The sequence below is a fragment of the Cyrtonyx montezumae genome, unplaced genomic scaffold (genome assembly GCF_038088225.1).
Source record: "Cyrtonyx montezumae isolate F1298 unplaced genomic scaffold, pur_monq_1.0 scaffold_0, whole genome shotgun sequence".
NCBI classification, from domain to species: Eukaryota; Metazoa; Chordata; class Aves; order Galliformes; family Odontophoridae; genus Cyrtonyx; species Cyrtonyx montezumae.
This window is the reverse complement of record NW_027071824.1, coordinates 21,234,080-21,260,946: the sequence shown is the minus strand read 5'-3', so window position 1 is coordinate 21,260,946 and position 26,867 is coordinate 21,234,080. Positions and strand designations below refer to the sequence as shown.

The 26,867-nt window shown below is 39.1% G+C and overlaps 1 protein-coding gene across 2 annotated transcripts in view; it reads right to left on the bottom strand.

Annotated features, from left to right (window-relative positions):
- Positions 1–893: 893 nt before the first annotated feature.
- The window catches only part of AKT3 (AKT serine/threonine kinase 3), a 132,626-nt gene continuing 106,652 nt past the window's right edge, over positions 894–26,867 (bottom strand). For both annotated transcript variants that reach the window (XM_065729777.1, XM_065729770.1), the window contains exons 11-14: positions 16,172–16,386; positions 13,705–13,792; positions 5,221–5,323; positions 894–3,038 (exon numbers count right to left, since the gene is read on the bottom strand). In XM_065729777.1, the coding sequence (XP_065585849.1) occupies positions 2,953–3,038; positions 5,221–5,323; positions 13,705–13,792; positions 16,172–16,386 (492 nt within the window). In that variant the 3' untranslated portion in view covers positions 894–2,952. The remainder of the gene's footprint in view (positions 3,039–5,220; positions 5,324–13,704; positions 13,793–16,171; positions 16,387–26,867) is intronic.

Here is a 26,867-nt window from a genome sequence, read left to right as displayed (position 1 = left end):
ATGGATTCGTGTGGAAAGCAAAGCTGTGTGCAAAACTGCCAAAACCCAAACAGAAATGACCAATTCCTCCAAGATGGCTGCAGTACAAGAGGGCATAGCGTCTGCCACGGAAGTCAGTACAAGCTGGAGTCGGTGTCTGAAAGGTACTGTGCTCAGAAGGCTCGTCAGGTACCCAGCCACCACCACGTGCTGCCCAAGCCCAGCTACAACTGCAACTGCAAGCAGGAAAAGAAGAGCTTTGAAAGTTTCTCTCGGCACAGCTTGTAACTCACCCTTCGTCCATTTCTAACACTGGTCTGAGAGAACCCCCCAGCCCGGGGCATTAAATGACCGCTAACTCTTCATAGCATAAACTCGACGAATGAGATTCTGGAAGGCAGCAATACAATGCAAGCTGAATGAAGCCCTAAGAGGTTTTCAAAGAATTCACCGACAGATATCTACTGCAAACTGCATTCCAATGGGCTATGCAATGATGGACCAAACCCACGTACAGGGCCCCTTTCTTCTCAGCCTGAGGAAGGGTTGGCCAGAAGCACAACTCCACTCGGCCACTAGCTGTAGGTGCCCTGTGTGAAAAAACTTATTGCTGTTACAAGCTGAAAACATAGGAAAAAAAAGTAACACCACAGGCACAGAACACAGATTTTGAACCACCATAGTTTCAGTCTCTAAGTACGAGGCCTTTGCAGAAAATTGTAATGCCCATCTACTGTGTCATCAGCTCCATCAACCGCTCGCTCGCTGCCAGCGCAGACACTCCTACAGACCTGCCGTGCGTTTACTGCGCTCTCTCCCTACAGAGGGATAACCTCTACACAAGTAGTTGGAAGGCAACAGCATCAGATCCCATGTAGTCAGCATATGCATTATGATACACCTCTGCCGCTACAGATAAAACACCCAACACTAAAAGCTGTCTGAAGTAGTCTGTGTCTTTAGCTGCCTTGCTGGAACGCCCGTCTGCCCCTTGACCGTCCCAGCACGTGCACTGCCAGCAGTGTGCTTCACGCCGGGACGCTCAACGCCGCATCAAGGGGCTAAGGAGGCACCGGGTATGGACGCCTCCTTTCAGACTCACCCCCTCACTCACACAGCGCAGCCCGCAATACTGATATCACAGTCCTCGTGGGAGCTAACAAGATAGGAACACAGAGATACCTCCAATGATAATCCCATGGAGTCGGGGTTCTCAGATGGCGTTAGCAAGGGCGCGTGCGCATCGCTGCACTGCGTAACATCCCAGCTCCTAGCACCAATGGGTTTATTGTTAAGATTATCATTGCTGAAGAAGAAAGCTAAAGTTTATGCACATGCTGTGTTAGATACAGATCTTCGGACGTGGAAGGACATCTTCCTATAGCGATGTTTTAGATTCAGTCAATCTGGTACCACAGTCACAGGTGACACGCTGGGTTGCACGAGGGCAAACTTCCTTGACAGTGGCTGATCCCAGAAATGTACTATTTCAATTATCAGAATAAAGTGCTTTTCTTGTCATCACGGTGGACTCATTGTTCAGATGTTTCCTTCATATAGAATCGAAATTTTCTATCGTGCTCTCAGGCTTTTTACAGTATCTTTATCCTGAATACAGCACAAGATGTAGTGTTCTTATTTATTTGGTTTTAATCCTTTGGCATGTGAAGTTGGAACTCCTCGTCTCCACTGCCAAAGAATTAAAAGACAGTATTTCATTCACAAAAATCTGATTCTAAGCAGTATGTACAGATTCAGAGCCTTGTTAAAATCTCCACATTGGACAAAAGTGCATTATCCCCTTCAGCTTGTACAGTCCTTCCATATATTACAAAATTAACTGCCCTAAGCCTGTTCTATCTAAGATGTAGCAGCATTTGCAAACATGACACATACAATCCTTATCTCTAAAAATAAATACTACCACAGCATAACCAAAAAAAAAAAAAAAGAGAGAGAGAGAGAGAGAGAGAAAAAAAAAAGCTATTCAGAGTTAAACAAACACCTGGAAAGGAGAGAAAGCTAATTCACAAACTCAGAGTAAGGCAAACACCTGTTTACCTTGGTGCACACATCTGGGTGAAAAGCTATATACCATTATGCCTGTCTACATTCTTCAGCCATCAGAGGTGATGTATATCATGAAAGAAAAAGAAAAGCATGAGATAGATGTTATCTGGTGCAAATTATAAGACCCCTTAAAGAACTTCAACTGCTGCTTTTATGCCTTCATTTCTTGCATGTATAATGTTCGATTCTCCATGATTGCACATGAACCTGGAAGTTCTAAGTGGCAGGCTGGGTGAGCCAGCCCTTCTGCTTCTTCTGTAGTATCCAACAGTAATTAAAAAATAATATATATATATATTTATATATATCAACAGTTTAAGTCCTCCTTTCAAACGTTTCCCAAGCAAATTCCAGCCAGATGTTATTGACAGAGACCTGCTTCAAGTAATGATATGCCTAACAAAAACCTTGCATATGTACATCACCACCCCTGTGTTTCCTTGTTCTAAACAGCACAAACAGATGCAAGAAAATATTGTAGACTAGTCTTTTTAGACTAAGTACAATTTTGATTCATCTTCTAGAAGAAGATAAGCTGGACCAACACGTTTTTTTTTTGTTTAGCCTCCACTGTGAGGAAAACCAGATGACTATCTGTGCACAAAGTGTACAACGCTGACGTACAGTCATCTACCTTCAAAGAAACTGTTAGTAACTTCTTGACGTTGCTATTATACTGAGACGGTGGGCAGCAGCAACAGCGGGACAGCGTAGAGAAACAGCGTATTTCATGCAAAACCGAAACGGATTTTAGGTAGGTCTGGGGAAAGAAATTTGTTCAATTTGGAATGGTCTCTGAAAGTGCCCCTGCTATCTTAAACAGTATCTAGTACTGGTGGTGATGTTCAGGAATCATTTTCAGTGATAAACCTAAGATGACAGTGAAGCAGCAGAACAAAAAAGTTATTCTCGTCCACTTGCAGAGTAGGAAAACTGGGGGAAATGCGGCCGCCTCTCATTGTCCATGCAGTCCATACCGTCCTCATCATCTGTAACAAGGGAGAAGTTCAAAACGTCATTGTATTTACAACATCTTATTTTCCATCTGATACGCAGCCCACCTCTCAGAGCTCAGTGCTGAAGATAAGGGCTCACGCTCACTGAGTGGAATGACGCTCACCAAACAGACATCCTTTCTGTAAGCCAAGGTTTATAGCAGCGTGGGGCTTCTTCCTTGCTTTTCTTTGTTGGGGTTTTTGTTTTGTTTTCATTATGACTACCACCTGAGGACTTCAACCACTACCACCTTGTCTAATCAAAATGTGCCAGCACATCTATCTTCTGGGAGCAGAGGCAAAAAGAAGTCCTTGCTGATGGAAGCAGTGAAACAGTTTTCACTGCTTCTTAAGCTGAGTCCACAAAATTATCACCTTCTTGCAGACACATATAAGTATGTTTCCATTTTGAAGAGTTAAAAGGAAGAACATCAACAAAATTACCAATTCATAAAGGTTTTATGTATTACAATTCTTAGACATTGTTTTTTAGTAAACTATTTTTTTTACAGCATTTACAGGGATCAGAGGGCTAAGCCAAATTCAAAAATATTTTTATTTACACAATTCCTGTTCTGCCAATGGAACCCAGACATCAGATGCTGCCCGACTCTGAGAATCTGGATCTGTGTTCACAGGGATTCTTAAACAGTGCCTGTCCTTGAAGACACCTACTGAAATCCTGACTCTTAACAGTGCATTTCTGTGCAACCTTTTAGAATTACATGTCTTATTATATATACAGTTTGGCTACTAAATATACAAGATATGTTGTCAGTATCCAAGCACTGCTGCTGGTATTTACCCCTACTTTATTATCCTTACGGCCAGGCTGGGCTGTGGCCTGTGCTGCTTTATGCAGCAGCAACAATGCCATTACCAGAGGCCAAGGCAGGTGCTAGTGGGAGACAGGAAGTTTCTCTTAGCTGGCATTAACCGCCCGCTTTGAATTCAATAAATTTAAATCTGAAGCCTCAGTAGCATCCAAATATTTTGTACTGCTTCAATAGTCAGTGAAGAAATACCCGTTATCAGTGCATATGTGGAGTTCAGGAGGTCGTGACTTTACGGCACTCAGTCAACAGCCACTAAATTAATTCATATTTAAACAAATTACATTTCAAACTTTTCAAATTTCAAATCTTTCGAATTAAAGGTATGAACAAATTATTGAGGTAGATGGGAGAAAAACAGCAAACTTTTTCCACAGCAGGAGGACTTAAAAATCTCTTAAATGGCTGCAATCAAACACAACAAATATAAGCCCCAGAAAATTACTCCACAGTTGTGCAATAGCAGATAAGTACGGCTGAATCTGGGAATCTTAACCCAAGAAAAAAAGCCATCTCTATGAGCGAGTTATCAACTTCAAAGACAGCATTACTGCCTACCTTTACGGCCCTCCTTTCCCATCCTCCCAGAGAGAAAAAGCATCTCAGAAAGGGAGTTAATTCAAGAAACCTTTAACCGTGCTTTCGCACTGGCTTGGCAGTGACTCTGTTAAGGCCTAGCTTGGCTGATCCCTGTGTGCAGCAGGAGACAAATTCACTCCAACACAGAAGGTCTGAGCAAGGCCCAGTGCACCAATTACATCTACATTAACAACTTCTTTAAGAGCTCTGCTAAGTACAAGACTTGATAGGAAATTGCATTTTCAAATAAATTTAATGAAATTGATATCTACACAAGGGACATCCACTTGTCTCTGGCAGGTTTTCTGTTTTAAAGTACTTTAAAATACGCATGTCTGAGACCTACACAGCCACCCAGCAAACACTAGAAGCTGGTGTTTTTCCTTAAAAAGAGAATGACAGAACGGTAAACTAAGTTAAATAATAGGTAGATAGGTAATAGGTAGATAGGCAATAGGCAGGTAGGTAGGTAGGTAGGTAGCTAGATAGATAGATAGATAGATAGAAAGAAATAATAAAAATAAAAATAAAATAAAAGCAAACGAACAGAACCCACACACTGATCTAATTCTTTAAGCTTTGTAATTATTCCTTCTTCAAAGGGACTCTCTCTTTAGGAGTTACTTTTGCACACTTCCATATGAAGATTTTTGCTATGAACAGTGAGAATACCTTTTTCATTCAAACTGAAGAGCCTTCTCACACAGTGCTTTATTATAAACTCACTGTTTTTAAGTTATGCCTCTGTATAATTTTTTACTTACATTTTTCAGGCGGCGTTATTGTAATAGTCTGAGCTGTAAATTCTTCATCAAAATACCTGGTGTCTGTCTCAGACGTCACTTGAGGTTTAAAAGGAGGTACAAGCTGAAAAAGACCAAGAAACAGAACAAGATTACTGTACCTGCAGTCAATTTCTTTTAACCCTGCACCCTATATTTAGCAAGGAGTTGCAGGAGGGTCCACTGAGAGACAGCCGAGACTCCAACTCCTAGTAAGAGATGCATAAGTCATTACAGACAATCTCAACAATACCAGTTCGAAACCTAGCTAATAGCAGGAATCTAGCTAAACTCCAAGTGTCACACTCCCATGACTTGCACCAGCCTCACTCTCCATCTCCTCCAAAAGAACGGCCCACAGGCCAAAGATTCTAACCAGAATGCACCTTCACTAGCATACTGCACACTCTATTGTGCAGTCCAAAACTACACGGCAGCGTACTATATGTGACATTATAATATTTTCAAATCCAAGTTTAAAACTGCCACACAGTTCCTTCTATGTTTTCCTTCTCACATCAGACACATACCACACTGACCACTGATAACATGGAAGTTTTCTTAGCTGGAGAAAGTCATCTTCACTGCCCTTGGTACTACAAAACCCACATCAAGACACTGCAGTTTGGACACAGGACCAGATTTTTTACCTTCCTTCCTTCCAGGAGAGAGTTTCAGCATTGACTTTCATACAGCAGACTGACTCTTTTCTCCCTGCAATGTTATGTCCTAAGTATGCTCTATCAGCTCTATTTTATTTGATCTGTATCTTTAACTTTTATGTGAAGAGGAAGAGAATACACTGCCTTAATGCAGTCTTTAACAAATACTATTTAGAATGAAATGGTTAATGAAAAACAAAAGGTAGCGTAGGGTAAGAACGTAACATATAGCAGTGTATGGATTTGCAGCTGAGGAAGAAAAATGTGACGCATTAGCTGATGGGTTCTTCTACAAAGGAGGAGCTTTGGTCCTCCAGTGCCACACTGAGGGCCCAGGCTTCTAACTGAATAGGAAACTGCTCACCACCCAGTGAGCCAGATGATGAAAACACCAGCTACACCACACATCTGCTATCTGTGGAAGTAAAAGAAGACGACAAAAAACTCCAGACTATAACCAGAAGGGAGGAACCCAGTTCAAATTTGCAACAGTGGTGTTTAGTGATTCACCCGTCTTACAGAAGCACTTTCCATGTTCTAGACACGAAAAGCAGTAGGAGGCTTCAGCGGCTGTAGACAGAAACACGACTCAAGAGAGAGCAGCAAGGAGGTTCCTTCCACATGCTCTGCCTCCTTCCCTTGCAGCATCTTCACCATCTGGGAGGTCTCCTGAACTGGGGCTCAGTCCTCTCAGCCTGCTCACTTCACCTTTAACTAGCACAGCCATGTCTAAAGGCCTGCTGGCATCCCACATCAGAGTCTGCCACCACATGCACACCTTCCCCTCCCTCAGAGTCTTTCTCTGATCTTCATAAAATTGCAGGGTGACTTTGAAGACAAACTCCTCATTTTAAAGGGAGAGCCTCTAAAGTAATTTACCAGTTGCTGCACAATTCTTGTCAAGACACAAGAAATTTGCACACAGTGCTTGGGCATCGCCTCCAGAAGAAAATGGGAGAAATACAGTTCTCCTTTCCTTTCACACAGAAAGCCTTTTGGAAATTCTCTCCTTTCACATAAAGCAGAATCAAGGAAAATGGTATGAGTGATGTGCATAAATGCACACAGAAGGGCACTGTACCTCATCAGTACAGCCGGGAGATTAGAGACAGAACCACTCATTTGAGACAGATTTTGTAAGCCATGTCACCAACATGCCGGGCCATGCTACAGAAACTTGGCAATTATCTTTCTGGAGGGATGCCACCTTTGTTCATTAACTGTCAGCTTTTGTTTAAAAGCAGAAAGTAAAATCTCCAAAAATCTCAGCTGCAGTGAACTGTTAGAAAGACAAATAAGGTGCAACTGCTGCACAGATAACCACTTACACAGACACAGAGCCTAAATAATAACCCAGAAACTTCCCCATACAACCAAAAAGGATGAACAAAATACTCAATATTGAGTACAGCTATGATAACAACAACATGAAGATGTCCCTCCATACCCAGTGGTATTTGGCACTCAGGTGTCACAAAGAAATGGTATCTAGCTGCTCTCACCACAGCTTCTCACCACTTCCGACCCATGAAATGAGAAAGTCCAAAAGTGGTAATGTGAGCACCACAAGGCACACATGGTAACAGGTGTCCAAAAGGAATAATAGAAGCTTCAGCTAAGCACAGTCCTTGTATCCTGCTGCTCAATTCCGGCTGCCTGGATGTGACAATTTCCCCTCTTGTAGCAGCCTGTTCAATTCCAGGCAGACACTTCAGCTAGAGAGAAGACTCTGTCCTCAGCACTCAACAATTGACTCCAAGGACCAAAAATACATGCTTTGTGTGTTCATGCATTATACACACGCACAAACACATACTTGTATACATAGATACACACGTGTATCAATAAAGACATGAAAGACTAAATTCAGCAGTTAACTGTCATTAAGAGGTGATGTTTAAGACAAATCCAGTTTCATACCTGTCAATCTGAATCTACTCCAGGCATTTCTGAGGCTTAATGTTAGAACTGACAGCAGAAGCAGTACAAAATTCTCACTATTTTCGTTACCTTCAGAAAATGGCACTTCCATTTAGTATCCATCAAGAGTAACATGTGAGGAACACCAATGTTTTTCCACAGTTCAATACCCGGGAAGCTTTCCACCCACCTCTTGGGGGCACACAAGGCGCAGGTAAGCACCTGCCCACCTCAATCACATACTGATGAACAGGAACCCTCTCTGTTTGAATTTTTTCACGTTGACTAAACTACACTAGTACTTCAGTACGAGAGAAAACATGTATGTTGTTAGCTCAAAGAGAGCCTGACAGGAATGATTTGTCTTGGATCATACAGAAAGTGACCTCAGCTGCTTCAGAGTGACTGTGACGTACTCAACCTGCCAAATGAAAAATGGAATGCTTAAGGCCTACAGCGTGATCTTCCCTCTCCTTCTAATTTAAAAGGAATTTTCCTTTTAACGAACTCAGAATTCACACAGCCGTAAGAATCCCATCCACCAACAGCCTGCAGCTGAGAAACACTCAGAGTGCTAAAGGAAGAAGAGGAGCAGCTGTACACCACCCTCACAGAAAACTCACAAACTAATTCTTTAAGTATCGTATAAAAGTAAAGAAGTGAGCATTGCTGTCCAGATTCTGCTTTTATTCACGAGGAATAACTATGTGAGTCTTACACATGTGGTTCAACTTCACTATGACATTCTGATTTGTCCATCCAAAAAATATTGCTGCTGCATCCCAATGTACTCTTCTGTACTAACAAACTACACGCGTGAAATGAATTCTGCTTTCCTCGCAGTTTATGCATTTTGAAAATTCATTACAAAAATAACCACAAAACATATTTCAGTGATGCCTTGCATTGTCATCATATGTTGCGTTTCAGCAGTTGACATTTAGTTTATTTTCAGGTATGACATATGTCAAAACCTGTGTCAAATGTTGCAGTTCTTCCTGGCTGCAAAACTTAATTATATGTTGGTAGTTAAGTGCATCATCTGATGTCCAGAAATCAAACTTCCATCTATATTAAGCACTGGAGAACTATGCAAAGCTGTGATTGTCAAGCATCAAATTAAAGAGACAGATTAACCTAATGAGAACAGCAGGACAAACACTGTGAGAGGAGAATGGGGTCACAGCACTGAAATACACCTTTCCATTTCGCCACAAGCACGCTCAGCTTTAAGTGCTGAAAACATGTCCCACTTCATGGTCTTCCCGACTCAACATACTACATAAGTTAGCAAATGACATTCCAAGTAAACAGCCTATTTTTACAGAAACTGAAATAACAAAGCAGCAACAACAAAATAACACAACAAAGCGTTTTAAAAGGACACTAGCAAAGTCTCTCTAGATTTGATTGTTTCTCTGATGCATATCTGTTAATGTGTTCTTTCATTCATATGTCTTTTAAGCTCCCTTAAAAGCAAACATATGGCGATCCTAAATATCCTGTACATACTAACAACACCTGATGATCCTAAAATTCATGCAGACATACTAGTAACCCAAAGCATGAGCTCAGACTCTCAACACGTGATTGTCAACAATGCTTTAATAAAAAATGCATCTTTTAAAGTACTGGCTCTCTGTTTCTAAAAACAATTTTTTTTTGTTCATTTTCTGACAACAGCTCAGTTACCAAAGGAAACAAAAGCTGATGAAATAATGCACACTGTCAGTCTGAATGTCCTTCCCAAATATTCTGCATGGCTGAGGAAATACACCATGATGGAGCAAAATCCCACAGAAACACCGATCTGAGTTTACAGAGTAGGACAGAGCCAATACCACTCCGTCCCACCCCCAGCCTAGTTTCCATTAAGGAAAAGACAGGAACCTGAGTTGAGACTCAAACCACGGGACAGCAGGAAGCTGGAAGTAGTCCATGAGCCCCAGGAGGAAACTACGGGTGGGGTGGGGTTGAAAGTGGTCCTGGGCAGCAAGAAGGGGGCGGAGATGGGGTCTGAGCAGTGGGAGGACCCCCCAGGTATCCACTCATTCATCAGGGTTTTGTCCACAGATGAACTCTGTTTTCCCAACAGCCTCAGGGCTGCAGCAAGAAGGGCTTGTTTTACAATCAAACACCTTTTCATGCTATACTCTGCCTTCTGTAAATTTGAGCAGCTGAGTGGAGAGGTGGTAATCCACCATAAGGTCTGCATATATAGTTTTAAGTTTTACTGGAACACAATGAAAAGATCAGACCGCTTAGCAGATTTCTGATCTTTTTACTACTTTGTATGGCAGTAACACAAAAGCAAGTAACATAGGTCATTTCTACAGGCATTATTACACAGCAGGTAATTCTACCAGAATAGCACAATGCAAATAGCAACTGCTTAAAACCAGATGTTGGCATTTTCCTATTTCCTTCCTACCTCTTCCCTTTAAATGTGAACAGTGAAAGTACCTAAATACACATTCTGCATTGTACTTCTGTTGCAGATTTTGCTAGATCTAAACCCAGGGCTTTAATCATGGCATTTCATCTTCTGTTGTGGTTGTGCCTTAAGAAAAGCAAAGGCTGGAGGATGAGGTGGGAGGATGAGGACCAGTGTCTCGCAGCTGCCCGACCTGCTGCACACTGCTGCAGGAGAGGTGCCCTTCTGCTCAGCAGGGCTGTAACCATCACTGCCACTTGTCCCTCTCCCTTCCCAGTGCTAACAAAGAAATCTGCTTCAGGGACAGTCACAGATAGTAGCAGAAATCAGAAGACATATGTAACCCAGCCCAAATTCCTGTACAGTTTCCTCCTCCTTTTCCATGCCTATTACACACAAGGAGGAAACCCAGACTTTGCAAAGAGGTCTGCATCAACTCTGACAGGGGCCACCTGAGTGTTTCAAGCTGCATGCCTGAAGACAAACCCTAGTTCCTACCTTTAAATTAATGCCCATGTGGTTTTTGTTCAGTGAACGATCTGAGACAGAACATCTGACAACTTCAGAATTATTTCTGCAATCCAAATAAAAATACTCTAAAACAATTCTTAAATGAGTAATGGAAATGTCAAAAAGCTTCCTGGTCCTAGCTAAAAATAAAACAAATATTTTATTTAGAAGTGTATGGGCTTTTGAAGTGCTCAGAGTTTGCCAAACTATTCTATTTCTCATAGTCAGGCACAGAAATGAAAACTCATCAGGGTTGAGCTGATCGCAGGAAGAACCTGGCACAGACTGCTCTCTTTCATATGCCCTCATGATTTTTCTGCCAAAAATAAATACGTCCGACCACAAATGTTAAGTACTATACATTTTTCATTTAAAGGCAATGACCTTCTCTGCTCCAGTGTACCATACAGTATTTTATTATCGCTGTGAAGTACCAAATTAGTTTAATTAGTTAGCAGTATCAGCGAGCTAATAATTCCATTTGACCATTTGGACCCCTTTGGCCTGACAGAGCTTGTGTTTGCTGCATGAAGCACTCCAAGTTTACAGACATATAATTCTGTCTCTAATCACACTTGTGAAGTGATAACCCACTAAGTACAGAGATGCACTTAATCTCTAGAAAAATGATAAAATCAGTGCCACAGTGGTACAGCATACACATGTACAAAATTATTCCCTTGAAACCACTTGGAATGCACGTGATTTTTTGTTTCCTATCACTCTGAATGTGAACTTCAGTTCCTTTGTTACCAACAAAAACACATGCCTGAAACGCAGCCAGAAAATAACAGTTTCATGGTGCATAAACCTCCAACAAGAATGCTGTGAAATATTTCTACTATGCAAATAATTATATCAACTATAAATTTTATCAAGTGACCCTACTACTGTCTACTACTGTCTGTTCCACTAATAATAAACAGGAACAGAAGCAAGCATGGGATAAAAGCTCTTTGAAAGTCAGATTTGTTTGGTGTGCATTCCTGAGTTGTCTTAGAAACTGCATCACACAGCAAACCCTCAAAAACCTTTTCATAAGCACTGTAATAAAAATTCTTGGTTAAAGTTCATTAAGCTTATTATTACGCTTGAAGTTCACATTTCAGAACACCATCTTGCACTCTGCATACTTCAGGACTGATAAGAGTGTGTGTGCACAGAAGGAACGACTAGACTTCTGAATCTACCAGACAAATGGCTTTATAATAGCAATACAACTATTTTTGAATTAAACAGGAAAACATACTGTCAGAACTAATTTTAATGAGCTATTTTTCCATAAAGAACACACTGTGTGCTAATACTGCACAAAAATAATTCCTCTGGTCCTTGGAAGTTAACTGAGGAAATCCAATTCATCTTTCACTAGCAAATTTAGTTTCTCAAAGCAGCAGTGGAAAGAGTAAACACAGAGTGACCACCATCTCTCCTGTTACAACATTCCAACAAGCCACATCCACCTCCATGGGCGTAAAAGCAAAATACCTGCATTTATGCGGAAGCAAAATACCTCCATTTATTTTATCAGCACAGAGTAAGATCAGGACGGGAAAACATTTGCCGTGTTGATTTGGAAATATTCAAAGAACATGCTTAGAAGTGAAGAGGATCCATATTTTAAGAACTGATGTCGAACAGTGTAGAACTGAAAGCTCTGTTTTAACAAAAAATAATTAAGAAAACGTTTTCAATGGAGCAAGAGTAAATGTAACAGCTTTTCCTTTCTCATCCACTCCAAGCACTGTGCAATCCAATCAATCCTAAGTCCTTAGCTCTCAGTCTTAGGTTTTATCCTCAGAGCACTTCCCTACTACTGCCTTACACAACCAACCAGCTCTGAGCTCATAAAGTAAGATGATTAATGTACTTGCTAAGGTTATTTATTCGGAAGTTTCCTGAAACGTCACTGTACTGCCAGGGAAAAATCACACTTGCATCAAGTAACTTCAAAGAGTACCATATTTTGTATCATAATATAAGGCTCTCATTTCAATTCTGGTATTTGTCAGAGAAATACCACACCAACAACCACACATTTTTAAAATTCCAGTTCAACAACTGAAAAAACAGTTTGCAGCACTGACATTGGAGCATAAACATATTCTGCTCATTCGTATGTCTTCCATTTTCCTTCTTTTGAACAAAGCGAAAGAGGAGGAAAAATTTTGAATTACAAAGCTCAACTGGCAGATTAACAGTATATAACAGTTGGGGGGGGGGGGAAGCACAGAAAAAAGAAGACTATCAAAATAGAAGGGCTTTATAGCAACAAGAAACTTCTTAAACAAGTACTGAAATAAAATCAGCTTACGTATATAAAAGAACATAGTCAAATTGAGTTTTGTTACTCAGTAGAATACATCAGTTTTCTAAACCATCCCCAGCGTGTTGGTCATTGCAGGAACGGGACAGCGTTTACCTAAAACCTTTCAAATTCAATTCCCAGCACCCTCTTTCTCCACAAGTTGTTCTGGCTCAGCATTTTAATGCTAGAACACTCTCTAAAAATTACTTTTTAAAAGATTTCTACTTAAGCACAAATAATCAGAAAGCAGATATTTGCCATGAATCCTTTCAAGTGCTTCACTGTAACATTTCAATAAAAGGCCGAAACACAATTCAGAAAAAAAAAAACCCTTTTTTTGCTTTTTTTTCACAATTCCTTGATCTGTACAACTTTTCCTCTTGAACACCCAGAAAGAAAAAAAGGGAAAAGTTTGGACAGCCACGTAACAGAAAAAAATTCTTTGCTTACTTTAGGTTGGTTAGAAACATTAATTTTCGGTCCAGTGACAAATTAATGAAAACCAAAAGATGAAAGAAGTCTGCCTAGCTCAGAATAATTATTTATTTGCACTAACATGAAAGGTTGCAAAGAAAACCAACCATAACTTCTAGGACAGAAGCCAGGTTACTCATCACCATACAAGGACATACCTTCTTATCATATACATCTTGCCAGTTTACTCCAGCAAAGAAACTATGACGCATGATCTCTTTTGCATCATCTGGGCCTCCACCAAGTCTAGACAGAGAACAAAACAGTCCATATTAAACAAGCACTACTCTTAAAAAAAGATTAATTGTTAGAAAATTGTAATAATGATTCTTAGAAAAGCCATCATTTGTTATTCAGTATCTGGAACAATTCTTACCCATTCAATATGAAATTCTGCCCTATTTAAAATGAATCTAAGATAAAAACTGATAACAAGTGCCCAAATAACATTCTGTTTTACTTGATTATTTCAACTACTGTGTACATTACTGTTCACAACAAGTTTTTAATAAACCATTTATTCAAAAGACATTCTTGACTTTTCTTGAAAGACTATAAAGATCTGGCACCATTAAAAACCAAAACTAACCCAACAAAGCTGACACACAATTTTGCCAGGGAGGTGCCAAGCACTGAATTAGTAATGACTGACACATCATTTTTATAAAGTGTTCACTGCTTTTGCATCTGGGTGCTGTAACAATTAACCAATTACCATAAAATAGCCTCAATCTGAGTTAATTAGTATAAATTAATAAATTGTAGGCCTGCTGAGAAGGTTATTTAAAGGCCACTGTAAATAAGCACACTATTCACGCTAGCCCACAGCTTGCCAAAGCCAGACTCTGGCATATCATTTCTGGAAGCAAATTCCACCTACTCTGTCTGGGTGAACTTGCTCAAGGTGGTTTGAGCTCCCATAAACAGACACTGCTGCCAAGAAGAAGGCATCCCTGCCCATACATCTCCCCTCACTTTCATCTGCAGCATCGCTTCCACTGATCATGATACTCACTGGAGGCTGAGAGCTGAGTCAGCTCACTAACCTGAAAGAAAACTAAACCCACAAGGAGAAAACAACAAACAACTGTCAGCTTTTTGTTGCTTTAGAAGTCAAACTTGATTCAAATCGGTTTCAGTGAGTTCTCTAAGGCTGCTGTTGATGGAGACAGAGCCACACATCCAGGGGAGGGACCTCTGCCCCTTTCAACAGAAGGTGGACTTCTGTTAAGGACTTAAGGACTGCTTAGCTCTCAACTAACATCTTCCTGAGCCTAGCTATCCCATGGCCTAACTGAAAGAAGTTGCAACAGAAAAAAAAAATAATAACAGTTTGTGTATGTCATAAAAAAGGAGAATGACACAGGCAGTTTTTGTTCATTAAAATGAACCACTAAAGGAATAAAGAAAAGTTACAGAAATATTCAGGGCTACCACCTCAGTCTTTTAGTGACTTATTAGGCATCAACTTATTTCCATGTTGTATTCTTCTTTGTTTCTCAACCATTCATAAAATTCTCCACATCTCTGCTCAGCATCCCAGTCTGCCTGTACTCTTCAGACTTCCCTCAGTATCTTGCCATCCAGCTGCTCAGAGAAGAGCAGAGCTGCAGTCAGCCTCAGTGCTTGCACCCTATTTATCAGAAGCTAGCACTGGAACTTGAATGTGAATAAGCTCGTAAATAGAAGTCTGTAATAAACACTATTGTCTGCAAAGATTAATTACAGGGAAGCATCTTTTCAATGCTGAAGTTTAATATATTTGATAAATCAAATAGTTTGGAGGTTAAAATGCACTAGGAAATAGTACAGAGATAAATTCTTACCTTACACGTATTTATTTGGTTGGTCATGGTTTCCTTTTACTACCTACAGTAAACTTAGTTAAAAGAGATACTGATGGGCAGCAACAGAAAGGCTGACCACTTTTGCTATGCCAGCTGCTGTACCTGGCTAAGAGAAGGCAAATCCCCCCAAGGGGCACTGAAACTGGTCCTGCCCTGAATGTCAGTGAGCACATCCTTGCTACAGAAGACTTCTTGTTGAGGATGAAGTGCAGAAACCATTGGAAGATAGCTTTCCTAAACAGCCCACAGACAGGTGCGCAGGAAAAGCAGGCAGGCTATGCTCACTTTCAAACCACTGCATTTACATCTCACTCGGAGGATGTAATACCAATTTGTAGTTTACATGAGCTAGTATGTGATCTATTTATATTAATGCAACTTAGCCGTGGCAGCTTTTACATGTCTTCATACATGATCACACCGAAAAACAGTGGTGCATTCTTATTACATTCTGTAATCAACTTATATCATATTGAGAAAAACTATAATACAGAGCTCTCATTTTGTTCCAGTACATAACCTAAACCTGAAAACTTCTTTGTGTTTTGCTGTGAATGATTTAAAAAGTGTTCTCATCCACAACTCTTTTCTCCTTTTGCTTATGGAACTCAATGTTGTATATCATAAGTGGAAATGTGAGGCTGTATGGCTGTACTTGGCCCCATCTTATGACTGGCTGCTCAGTCAAGAAGACCAGGCACCAGTGGCCCATTTTTACATTAAAGAATATAAACTGAGTTGGTTTTTTATGGCTACGCACCCAAGTAATTTCACTTACCGCTTATTTGGATCTTTTATCAGAAGGCCTGAAAGTAATGATTTTGCATCTGCAGATAGAGTTCGAGGAAATTTTATGTCCTCCATTAATATCAGTTCAAATAGTTTCTCATGATCTTGGTTGTAGAATGGCAATCTTCCACACATCATTTCATACATGACAACTCCTAATCCCCACCAGTCCACTGCACGACCATAGTCATTATCTTCCAACACCTAAGAGAGAAAGCAAAGACAACTGTAAAGCATGCACTATTTCAGTTGGGATCATTTCAACCTATTTGACGTATCTCTATATGAATGTCTTTCAAAGACTTCATTTCCACTGTGCGTAACAAGGACTGCCAGAACTCAGACCCAATATATGCTACTGCAGCACTGACCCCTGACACTGCAATTACAGATATACTAGGGAATGTACTGTTATCCCATGCGCAATCATCAGAAACAAGCAAAACATGCAATTGAGAATGGTCCCTTCAAAATTATCATGACCGCGTTTTTCCCCTTTTCTGTGTCTTCCACCATCCCATTTATTCACAGTTTCATCTGCTGGCACTGCAGTCTCAGTTAGCATCCTTCAAGGAGAGGACGTGAGGCACCTCCTTGCTCAGCCACTCCCTCTCTTTATCCCACCTGTCAGAATAAAGCCTGAAATTGAGAAATACCTTTCTCTTACTAAGAGAAGCTTAGTTTCTTTGCTTCTACTTTGTTTATATTAAGAATCCTCAGTGCATTTCTCCTGATGATTCCATTAAGTTCCATGAAGTAGTCCAAAGCAGCTGAATGTAACTAATGCACAGAAATATGACCATGTTTACATGGTATGTTTACCATGACACTGTGTGTGTATGATATTATATATATATTATATCTATTTGTTAAAATGATAATGCCTTCAGGGTTGTGTGACCAACTCCAAAGACCTCTTCCAGCATTCTCAGAGAACGGGAATGAAGAATCTAAACAGTATACCTTGATCTCATTAGTTCTCACTTTTGCATTACAACAATGGAAGTGAAATGATAGAACCATACACCTATAATGAAAGCATTTATAACAAACTAAAGACTACTGCATGGGTAGGGTATATAATTCAGATGTCTGTCATATCCTTCCACTCAAAAAGGTTGCAAAAATTAGAAGTTGATACATGCTAACATAGAAGGCATCGCATGCGCCTCAGTTGCCAGCATTTGCTTAATAAACATATATTAAAATAAAGGCAAAAAAACATAAAACAAGAAATTAGACTTAAATAACAAACAGTAAGAACAAAGAAATAAAACAGAAATAGTTGGTCTGTATTTATAAAGTCCTAAAGAATTCTCCATGGCTTTTGTATCATAAAGGGGCAGATTATGAAAAGACATAATACATGTACAACAGTCATCTAGGCACACTTCAGGGAAAGCCTGGTGATGTGTATTAATGACTTCAGTCTTTAAGGAATAAGGTAACCTCTAGCAGATAAGGTATAAACTTTTTCCATGAGCAGACTATCTTGTGACTGTCAAAAGAGCCTAAGACTTCCAGCAATTTCCTCTGAAGCAATGGCAGACTCACACTGAACACATCTACAGACACTGAGCGGCCGTGACCACATCATGTCATATGAGGACACATGGATAACCACAGGCAGTCCCAATGAGGGTGCAGAGTTCATTTATCTGCCTCTCCTTCTTCTTCCCTAGTAAATCCAGTCCTGCTCCTAAGTGTCTGGTACATGCTATTAGCAGAAGCAAAATACAGTACAGCAATTTTAACAATCCCACAGTAATTAATGTGTTCATACTCCTAATTTTCACTATTGTTAAGGATTAGTAATAGGAATGCGATGAAAGGAAATGTATTACAAATCCCTCTTGTGCATATAAGATTAAAAAATCATAAATATTAACACATACTATTTACAACTGTGCCAAAACACACAAATTCGTTACATCACTGATACTTCCAAATACAGGGTGAAATTTTGGAAAGTGTACAACACAACAAATTACCCAAATAAGTACATGTGACAAGACTAACTAAAATAATTCCAGCATTTTAAAATTAATTGAACATTTTATGAGTTTCAGCACATTGTAAGCTATCTGCTGAAAAACCACATATGAAATCTGTGGTACTTGTCTTTAAATCATTGTTTCTTCTGCCACAGAATAAAAGCAGTTGTTTTTTCTAATACAAGTCTTAGCACCTTTACCATTTTTCCTATTTGTACCATTAGTTATTCTTTCCTTTGAAAGCCAGTAAAATACAGGAAAAAAAATTTGTGAGGCAGTGGTAGATTCTTTTTTCAAGTGAGCTGAGGTGTGGTTTGCACGTGTGATTTACAAAAGCACGCAATGGGAATATAAAGCATTTCATTCTCTGGGCAAGGCAAATCACATGCCCAGCAGCTAAAACAAACCATATCTGCGTTTTTCCCTAATTTATGCAGGACTTTACCTAATAATAATAAAAAGTATGAGCAACCTTTTGCTGCATTCCCACAACAGCAACAAAACAGTGGTACAAAGAAAGAGCCAAATGTGATTTTTAACCTCTTTTTACATAAAATCATAAAAAAACATAAAAGCTGGATTAACTGCCTCCTGAACCCACATATCACCAGCCGGGTTCTCATCCCCAGCTGGCAAAACTGGCAACTCTTTATTTTTGTTTAAATACCTGGTTTACAGCCAGCCAGACAAGCAAGAGCATCAGAAGGGTTTCATTTAGGCAAAGGAAAGCAGCCTGAAAACAGTGTACAGAAAGAAAAAAGCAGCTCCATTTATTTTAATATACATGGAATAAAATTGTGCATTATGCATTCATGGGAAATGCACACAATTATTCCTTTTAAAGTCACTGGTGATTCCTACTCCTCCATGGTTTTAAGAAATCTAAGGATTTGCAGAATGAGAAATCAATCAAAGTCCAGTGACTCCTCATCAAATCATCAAATCCATACAAGTAGGGTGGGGAAGAGAACAAATTTAAACACACTACCCTGGCATTACAGTCTTCTTCAGACTGGATTTGAGGGACTAGTTTTTTTAACACTGAACAAAGGTCATGAAAGCTTAAGCTCAGTGCTAAACAAACGTGACACACAGTTGCACATTTGTAGCTATGAGTAATTCAATCACTTGCATATCATGAAGTAGATACCTCCTTTTAGAATTCTCTCCTTAGGTTGTCAGGGTTGGAGGACAGCGTATGTGAGGTACACATGTATATGTGGGACAGCCTAAGCACCTGGACAGCCACAGCCACAGTGCAAATGTTGGTCTCTTAGTTCCTGTGTACTGCCCTTTAAAGCCATCTCCATTATCTCCATCCATCCTGTCTCTTGTAAGGACAACCACATCTGTCTTTAAGACAATAGACTATCCAAACAACTCTGTCAGGTCACAGCAGGAAGGGCAGCCGGTCCACCAGAACCATTGTAAAGGCACAAGCTCCTCCACTCTGGTGTTAGTTAAAAAGCAATACATTATTTTCTAGGGGTATGAAACAGGAGGATCGCATGAACTCATAAGCTACAGAAAGAGCAGCTACATTGAGTACATATTCCAGCAAGGTGCACTTTCATACAGATGAAGTTCCATGCTTTCTTCCCCAAAATTAAAACTGTCAGATCATCTGGGCATATGAATTCCTTTCTTGATCTGCTTCTCCTACCATTACCATTACATTATAGTCAGTCATTCATCCCTGTTTTACACCTCACATCACTACTGTGCCCACTTGATTTCCCAGTGTCGAGTAAAAAATGAGGTGGGCACAGCGAGGTTCAGTCTGGATGATACCACAGATTATGGGAAACCGGACCCAGGAACTGACCTCATTTTTACTACTTGAGGGAATCTCACTCTCTTAAGTGTTTCAGGCTCTAGTTAAATGACTGGTACTTCCAGTGGCAGTACTGACCAGACACATCCTTCCACTTCTTCTCCCTTGCCATGTCAAAGTTTTGCAACACACTGCATCAGAAAGAAATGTTTTACCCTGGGCTATATGTAATTTACCTTGGGACCTGAGTCCCTGCACTGCCACAGGAGCAGCTGTAGCAGCACACAAGGAGGCAGAAGTAGGAAGTCCATGGCAGGCAGTGTCAAGCACACCCTACCACAGAAAGGAATGCCTGCAGTCCTCATCACAGAAGCTGCATGGACTCTCCCAGTTACTCCTGTGCATGCAGAGCTGCAATAGTCATTCTTACCTAATGGGAAGACAAAGGGTCCAATTCTCCTCCTAGCTTGTATTTCTCTAAAGCACTCTGGCACTACAGAAGGGCTCCAAAGTGGGTAAAAACTAACTGCTGCACTGAAACCATTTCATTTTTATGGGCACTGATGCTGCTCTAAAACTTACAGCTGCAATATGAGGACAGAGTCTGGATTTATATGAATGCCTCTTTAAAAATCTGCGCATGTTACAAAAGTTTGTATATTTCTATTTTTAGATAAAGATGCAAGAGGTTAAGTAACATACAAGACTTTCTAACAACCAAGAAATGTTGGTCATGCATCTGCTTCCAGGCACATGCAGGTACTTTTGTGCTTTTATGGATGTTTTAGAGGTACTGGACAATATTACAGTTTCAGCTAAGGGAAAAGCATTTATTTACTTTAGAAATTTCATTTATACTGTGCTCAGAAGGCAATAAAGCACAGATCTCTTATCTACAAGATAAAATATCTTATAAACTAAAACAGTATTATACAGTAATATACAATCCGTAGAATTACATGCCCATTTAATTCATGGCAAAAAATAGTGAAAACATGTATTCTCTTTACATCCTCAGTAGCAGGAGTCAAAAGTTTTCTGGGCTGCTGCAACTTGAGATACATCTGCAAGCCATATTTACAGAAGTTCAGGGCAGAAACTAAGGCAACAGTCAATTAAAGCTGACACAAACACAAGCCATGCTTTCACATGACTGTGAAAATCTTTTGAAGGGTAGCAGTCTACATAATAGGTGAAACCTGTGACCATCTGAAGTCAGCCATGTATTTCCCCTTTATTTCAGTGAAACTTAGGATTCTCTTGATATTTCACATACCACTGGACAACGTATGACTGCCCTGGACACAGACTGAATATAGAAAATCTCTTAATTCAACTCTTACGTATTTTCTTGAAACAAAATATATTTGATAAATGTCTTCTGGAGGGTTTTTGGTTGCATGGCAGAAATTCACACAGTCAAGAAATTAACTTCTCAAAGATCACTAAAAATTAATTCACTGCTGTAACTTCTGGACTCTAAAAATGTAGACAAATACAGAAGTAACTGTGTGAATGAAAGGCTTAGTACAATTCACTATTGACCTTCTATAAATACTTGTCAGTATTGGGTTTTATCTTTAAAATAATGCTATCAAAATTCATTTTTGTACTCTGTGCTAATTAAACAAGGCAACTCATTGGAAAACGAGTAACGTTTTTGACCTAGTTACTAGATTACTCTTAATATACTATATACAGACTTTATGATAGGACATTTAAAACAAATAGCTTGCTCAATCAATAATTTTGTCAGAACAGATGGGAAAAGATTTCAGCATCTAAACAAACTGTCTGCACACCTATGTTGTGATAGAAAACTGAGAACTTGGATACACCAATGTACTGCTAACTTAAGGGGAAAAAACTGTTTTCAATTAACTTTACGGTTCAGGTGGAGTGTACGTTACCTAAGCATTTCTGTTAACCCTTCACGCATTTTTATTGCTATGGGTGTTGGTTTGCTAACAAGTATTCATCCATACATTCAACAAAAGTTTAAAATTGTATTTGCTGAAACTTTCTATCGATTGCAGTAGGTACTGAAGGAAAATCTATGACCTGACACTAACAAACTAAGGTTATAAACATTTCTTTACAGAAACAGACATTTATCACAAATATTAAAAACAGAAAGGTATGTTTGCCAGGTACGATACAAATTTAGGTACTACTCTAAGAGAATCTGCAGACCTCCTCATATCTCTATTACCACTGTACTGGCAGTACTCCACAGTATGCATTACCATAAAATGCAAGATGTAAGAAATACCAAATATTGACAATATTGTGATAAATTTTTTCTAGTTGCTTGTCATTCCTGATGAAAGCATTTTGATTTTTTACAACATTAAGCAGCATTTATTCAGCTTTTGTTTATCGTTCATTGCTCTCAGAAAAACTGAAGGCTTTTGCTGAGATGGAAATAATGTCTGTATTGATAAAATGAAAATTAATGAAAAAAATCTTCAACTGTCTTATTGAGAAAGTCTATTTGTAAGAATCATCAGAATATGTTTTTTATTAGAAAATTTCTCTCTGCTTTAATGTTCTGGCTTGAATACAAACATTTACTCTCAGGTAATGTTGAGCTACTCTGTTTTTCAGTCTTCTGTTTGTTTTATTGTTTTTGCCTATTTGTTACACCTTTCCCCTAGAAAAGTCTGATAGTGCATGTGGACAATTAGTTTTTGTGTCTGGTGAGATTAACCAGATTGCACAAAAATTCAAATTCATGTTATGTCATTGGTTATCTGGCTTCAGGAGAAAGTCCACCCCTTGTGCTAACTTATCTGCTGTTGCAGCAGCTTTTCCATACACGTAACCAAGCAATGCTTTCATACCCTCATCTTTTGATCTTGATGCTGCTGATTGCAAATGTTCTGGATACCTTCCCTTGTCCACATTCCATCAAGTTCACCTCAAGGCCCTGCTGGCAATGCCAAGCTGACAAAAATGCTCCAACTGAAATTACTAAAAGTTTTTGATGACTTAGGCGTGTGAGATGACACTATGCAGTACATTAGAATATATTAAGTGATAACAAATGAGAGAAAAAGTTCACATCTGACTGAGTTACTAGCATTTCAAAATAAAAATATATATATATATTGAATTATTGCATTTCCATTTCTTTTCAACATAAAAATTACTTTGGAATTCTACTGTAAACAAAAAATTCCACATGTAAAAGCCTCAAAAGTCACAGGAGAAAATATTTTCAGGCATAGATGCTCTTTCTCCTCTCACTCCCCACTGGTCGTCACCCAGAAATAAAGTGTAGCTAAATACACAACAGACAGCTGTTCAAGAGCAAACGCCAACACTAAACCACATTTCCACAGGTAAAATAAATTCTACTGTGTCTCTAATAAGAATCACATTATGCATGAAGTATCTTGGTAAACAGAGAGTAAATAATCTTGAACTATCCTTATGAAGCCAAAAGAAAATTAGTGAAGCAGAATACAACAACATAACAACAATGTTTTGGTACTAAGCAAACTAAATGTATTTTAAGGAAAATAAGTACTGGTTGTGAGAAGTTGAGAGTTTGGGGTTTTAAGCAAAAAAGCTTACAACCAAAAGCAAAGTGATCCCTGCTACTATGAAACAGTGTCTCATGCTGTAGGTGAAAACCAACATCAAAACAAAAACTATGTATGGCTTCAGTGTTGATAGGAGATAGCAATTAAAATATTCATCTGATACTTTTTAATGTATGGAGTAAAATACATCGTATCGATTGAATTTTTTTAAGAGGAACTTCCTTCCAGCAAGACAGATATTTATGTTAAGATCTCATTAAACAAATGAAAGGCAATAAATAAATCTTCAGTCCTCATGCCAACAGGAGGTTCTTGTGTAATCCACACAGAAAACAACCTTTTTTTTGTTGTTGATTATATATTCTCTACTTTCTCAGCTTTATATCTGTCTGTATGACAAAGAGGTAATTCTGCCCAATACAAATTAGCTCTAGTTGTACAGTTATTCCCAATAAATTACTACATGCTTATATACATACAACACTACAAATACGTGATATTGAAGAACAACTCTTCCAACATCACTGTCTTGAGTATGGAGAACAGTTGATTTGAATACATTGTTTTAAAAATCAGAGAAAATATGATTTCCACCTTTTCAAGTCTCTGGCTGATAAAAATTAATGTTCTATCCTTTGACAAAACAACACTGTATAATATACTTTCCTAAATTTACACTGAACACTCATAGGTTCCATTTCTTCGTATCAGAAACTTTGAGGGTATCGTGGGGGTTTTTTTGTCTTCTTTTTTAAGGGGGGGTGGATGGGGGGTACTCTATTTTGTTCGTTCTAACTTGGCGACCAAAGAATTTTTATTTTTACACTATTGCAGAAGTGCATTTTTCTAGGTTTCCAAAACCACCTTATTCAACCTTCCCCATCTGTCACCATCTGCTTCTTTTTAGCATGTACTTTTTGTGTGATCACATAAGCATGTGAAAAATAACTAACATTCAGATGATTGTCTGCTGGTACATTTGAGGACTGGGCATAATAAAAGTGAACTGCCAAAACGTACTTAACACTTCTAATTTTGTTGGGTCTTGCATGTAAGCTACATTTGATTTTCAAACTGTTTTACAGTTGGAAAGTTGATCAGGTACTCTAACAGTAAAACTGAGACTACATAATTAGCTCAGCACTAAAAAGATTAAATTCAAAGACAGGAACAAAACCCAGAAATATATCCACATAAGTTCACACATCCATCTTGACTGAGTCTGTCTTCACGATGTTGCCTGAGGCACAGGATAAGATGCTACAAGAAGCCTACTTCTGGACAGTCACAGCCTCTCTGCACTGCCAGAGGACAAGAAATAAAGGACTCCCATAATTACTAGTGTATATGAAGCCTTAAGGAAACACTGGAGGAGTAAAGAAACTAAAACAAGAGTAGAAATGCATGTAAATGCAATCCATTCTTCACAATGCAACAGATACTGCTTCTAGGTGCAAAGTAACTGGAAACTGCTATCGAGGCACAAGAGCTGGAGGGTGGAGGTGCTTAATTCCAGAGCTCTATCACGCTTCACACCATCCATTTCTGCTCCTAAGTGTCCTTCTTAATGGAGGTATAGCATAAAAAGAAACAAAAAAGTATGAAGCTAGAGAAACAAACGTCCCTCCCAGTATCCAAATACACATCAACTTCACTCTACAAAAATTTCATGTGAAATTTTTTTCTGTCTCGTTAAGAGACAGCACTACAGCCTTCAAGTCTTAACCACTAGGAACTATGATACAAATACATTTGTACTAATAAAAACAATTCGGTTTGTCTTGCCATCCCCTCTTAAAAAAAGAATCAAGAGATGTGAAGAAAAAAGATAGCAAGTGAAATCATCCCCTACCTCAATAAACCCTAAAAGGCACAAATCAGCAGGCTTTAATACTTTGCTATTTTTTTTAACAGAAGAAACCAAACACAAATGAGAACTTGCTCTCTAGAGCATGATGGAAGAACGGATAAAATAAAGTTTCTTTTTCACTGTTTCTCCTCACAGTTTTATTCCAGCTCTTAAAGTTCCTACTGTGGTTACAGCCTTGTGAATGCAGTTGCCATCTATCAACATCTTAACAGCTGTTTTACCTTAACACATCTTTTTCCACAAATTCTTTTTCCCCACGTACCTGTACTATGCAGTAGTTCTAGACCTAGAGAACAGTGGCACATACCTATCATTTACTTAAAAGCTGTACAGAATTTCAAAAAGCAAATCACTTAGATGCCTTAAATTCAAATAAAATTTAAGGCAAAAGAAGATACAAAGGCATAAGCCATGACAAAAATAGTTCTGTCCTTTAGAATTTTAGAGAACCTCTATATTCCTAGAACAATTCAGCACCTAGCTCCTCTATCAATTCAGTCATCAATTACTACTGCCTTTCATCTCTCTCTGCAAAGCACTTAGCTTTCCTTTAACAGAAAGTAATAAACAAAATAACATAATTATCTTCTGTTCAGCTCAGGTTTTCTTTCCTACACAACCACACTTTTATCCATAAGGAAAATCTTCTCATCTCTAACCTGTTTTCTGGCACCTTGATTTACCTGGGAGAAAACCAGACTCATTTTCTGAATCCCTTTTATCTCACATTAACCCTTCTTATTACTCTCATCCGTACTTTACTGAAATACATCTCTCTGCCAATTTAAAAAGCAGAAAAAAAAAGGCAGCTTTGGCTACATTAACTATGCAACATCATTTTCTCTGTTGCGCAGAGTGCTTGCCTGGAGGACCCAGCCTTCTTGTCTGCCCATGACGTTGGCAGCTTTAATTAAACTCTCAGCAAACATGCACCATGATGCTTTCCCCCACACCTGATGGAGCTCCTCAGTAACACTGCTACTTTTATCTGCATTAAAATCTGTCTTTAGAACACTGCTTTGCTATGATGCCTGCAAAAAATTAAAACACTGATTTTCATGCTATTCTTTTACACCGTCTCCTAATGGTTCCTTCTCTGTCCATATCCCTTAGATTCAACTCATATCCAACAAGTGGCAAAACACCATATTCTCAGTACAAAAATTTATCAGACTACCTTTGGTAAGCATCCTGAGCCAATATAAGCAAGCACTATAAGAATGAAATAAATGCATAGCTGCACCAGTGTATAGTCAAATGTATAGCTGCCACTACCACTGCATTTTATAACCTGCATGCACTCTCAATATTCCAGAAAAATTCAAATTCATGTAAAGCATGGGAAAAGTTTCATGCTGTGACAAATTAGACGGATTCGGACTATGTCAGCAGTGTAGGGCATCGTGCTTCTCCCTAGCTGAAATTCAGCCACTGACCTCTAACAGACAAGTTCTAGATTTTGGATCATTCACACATCAAAGCCATAGCCTTCCCCAAAA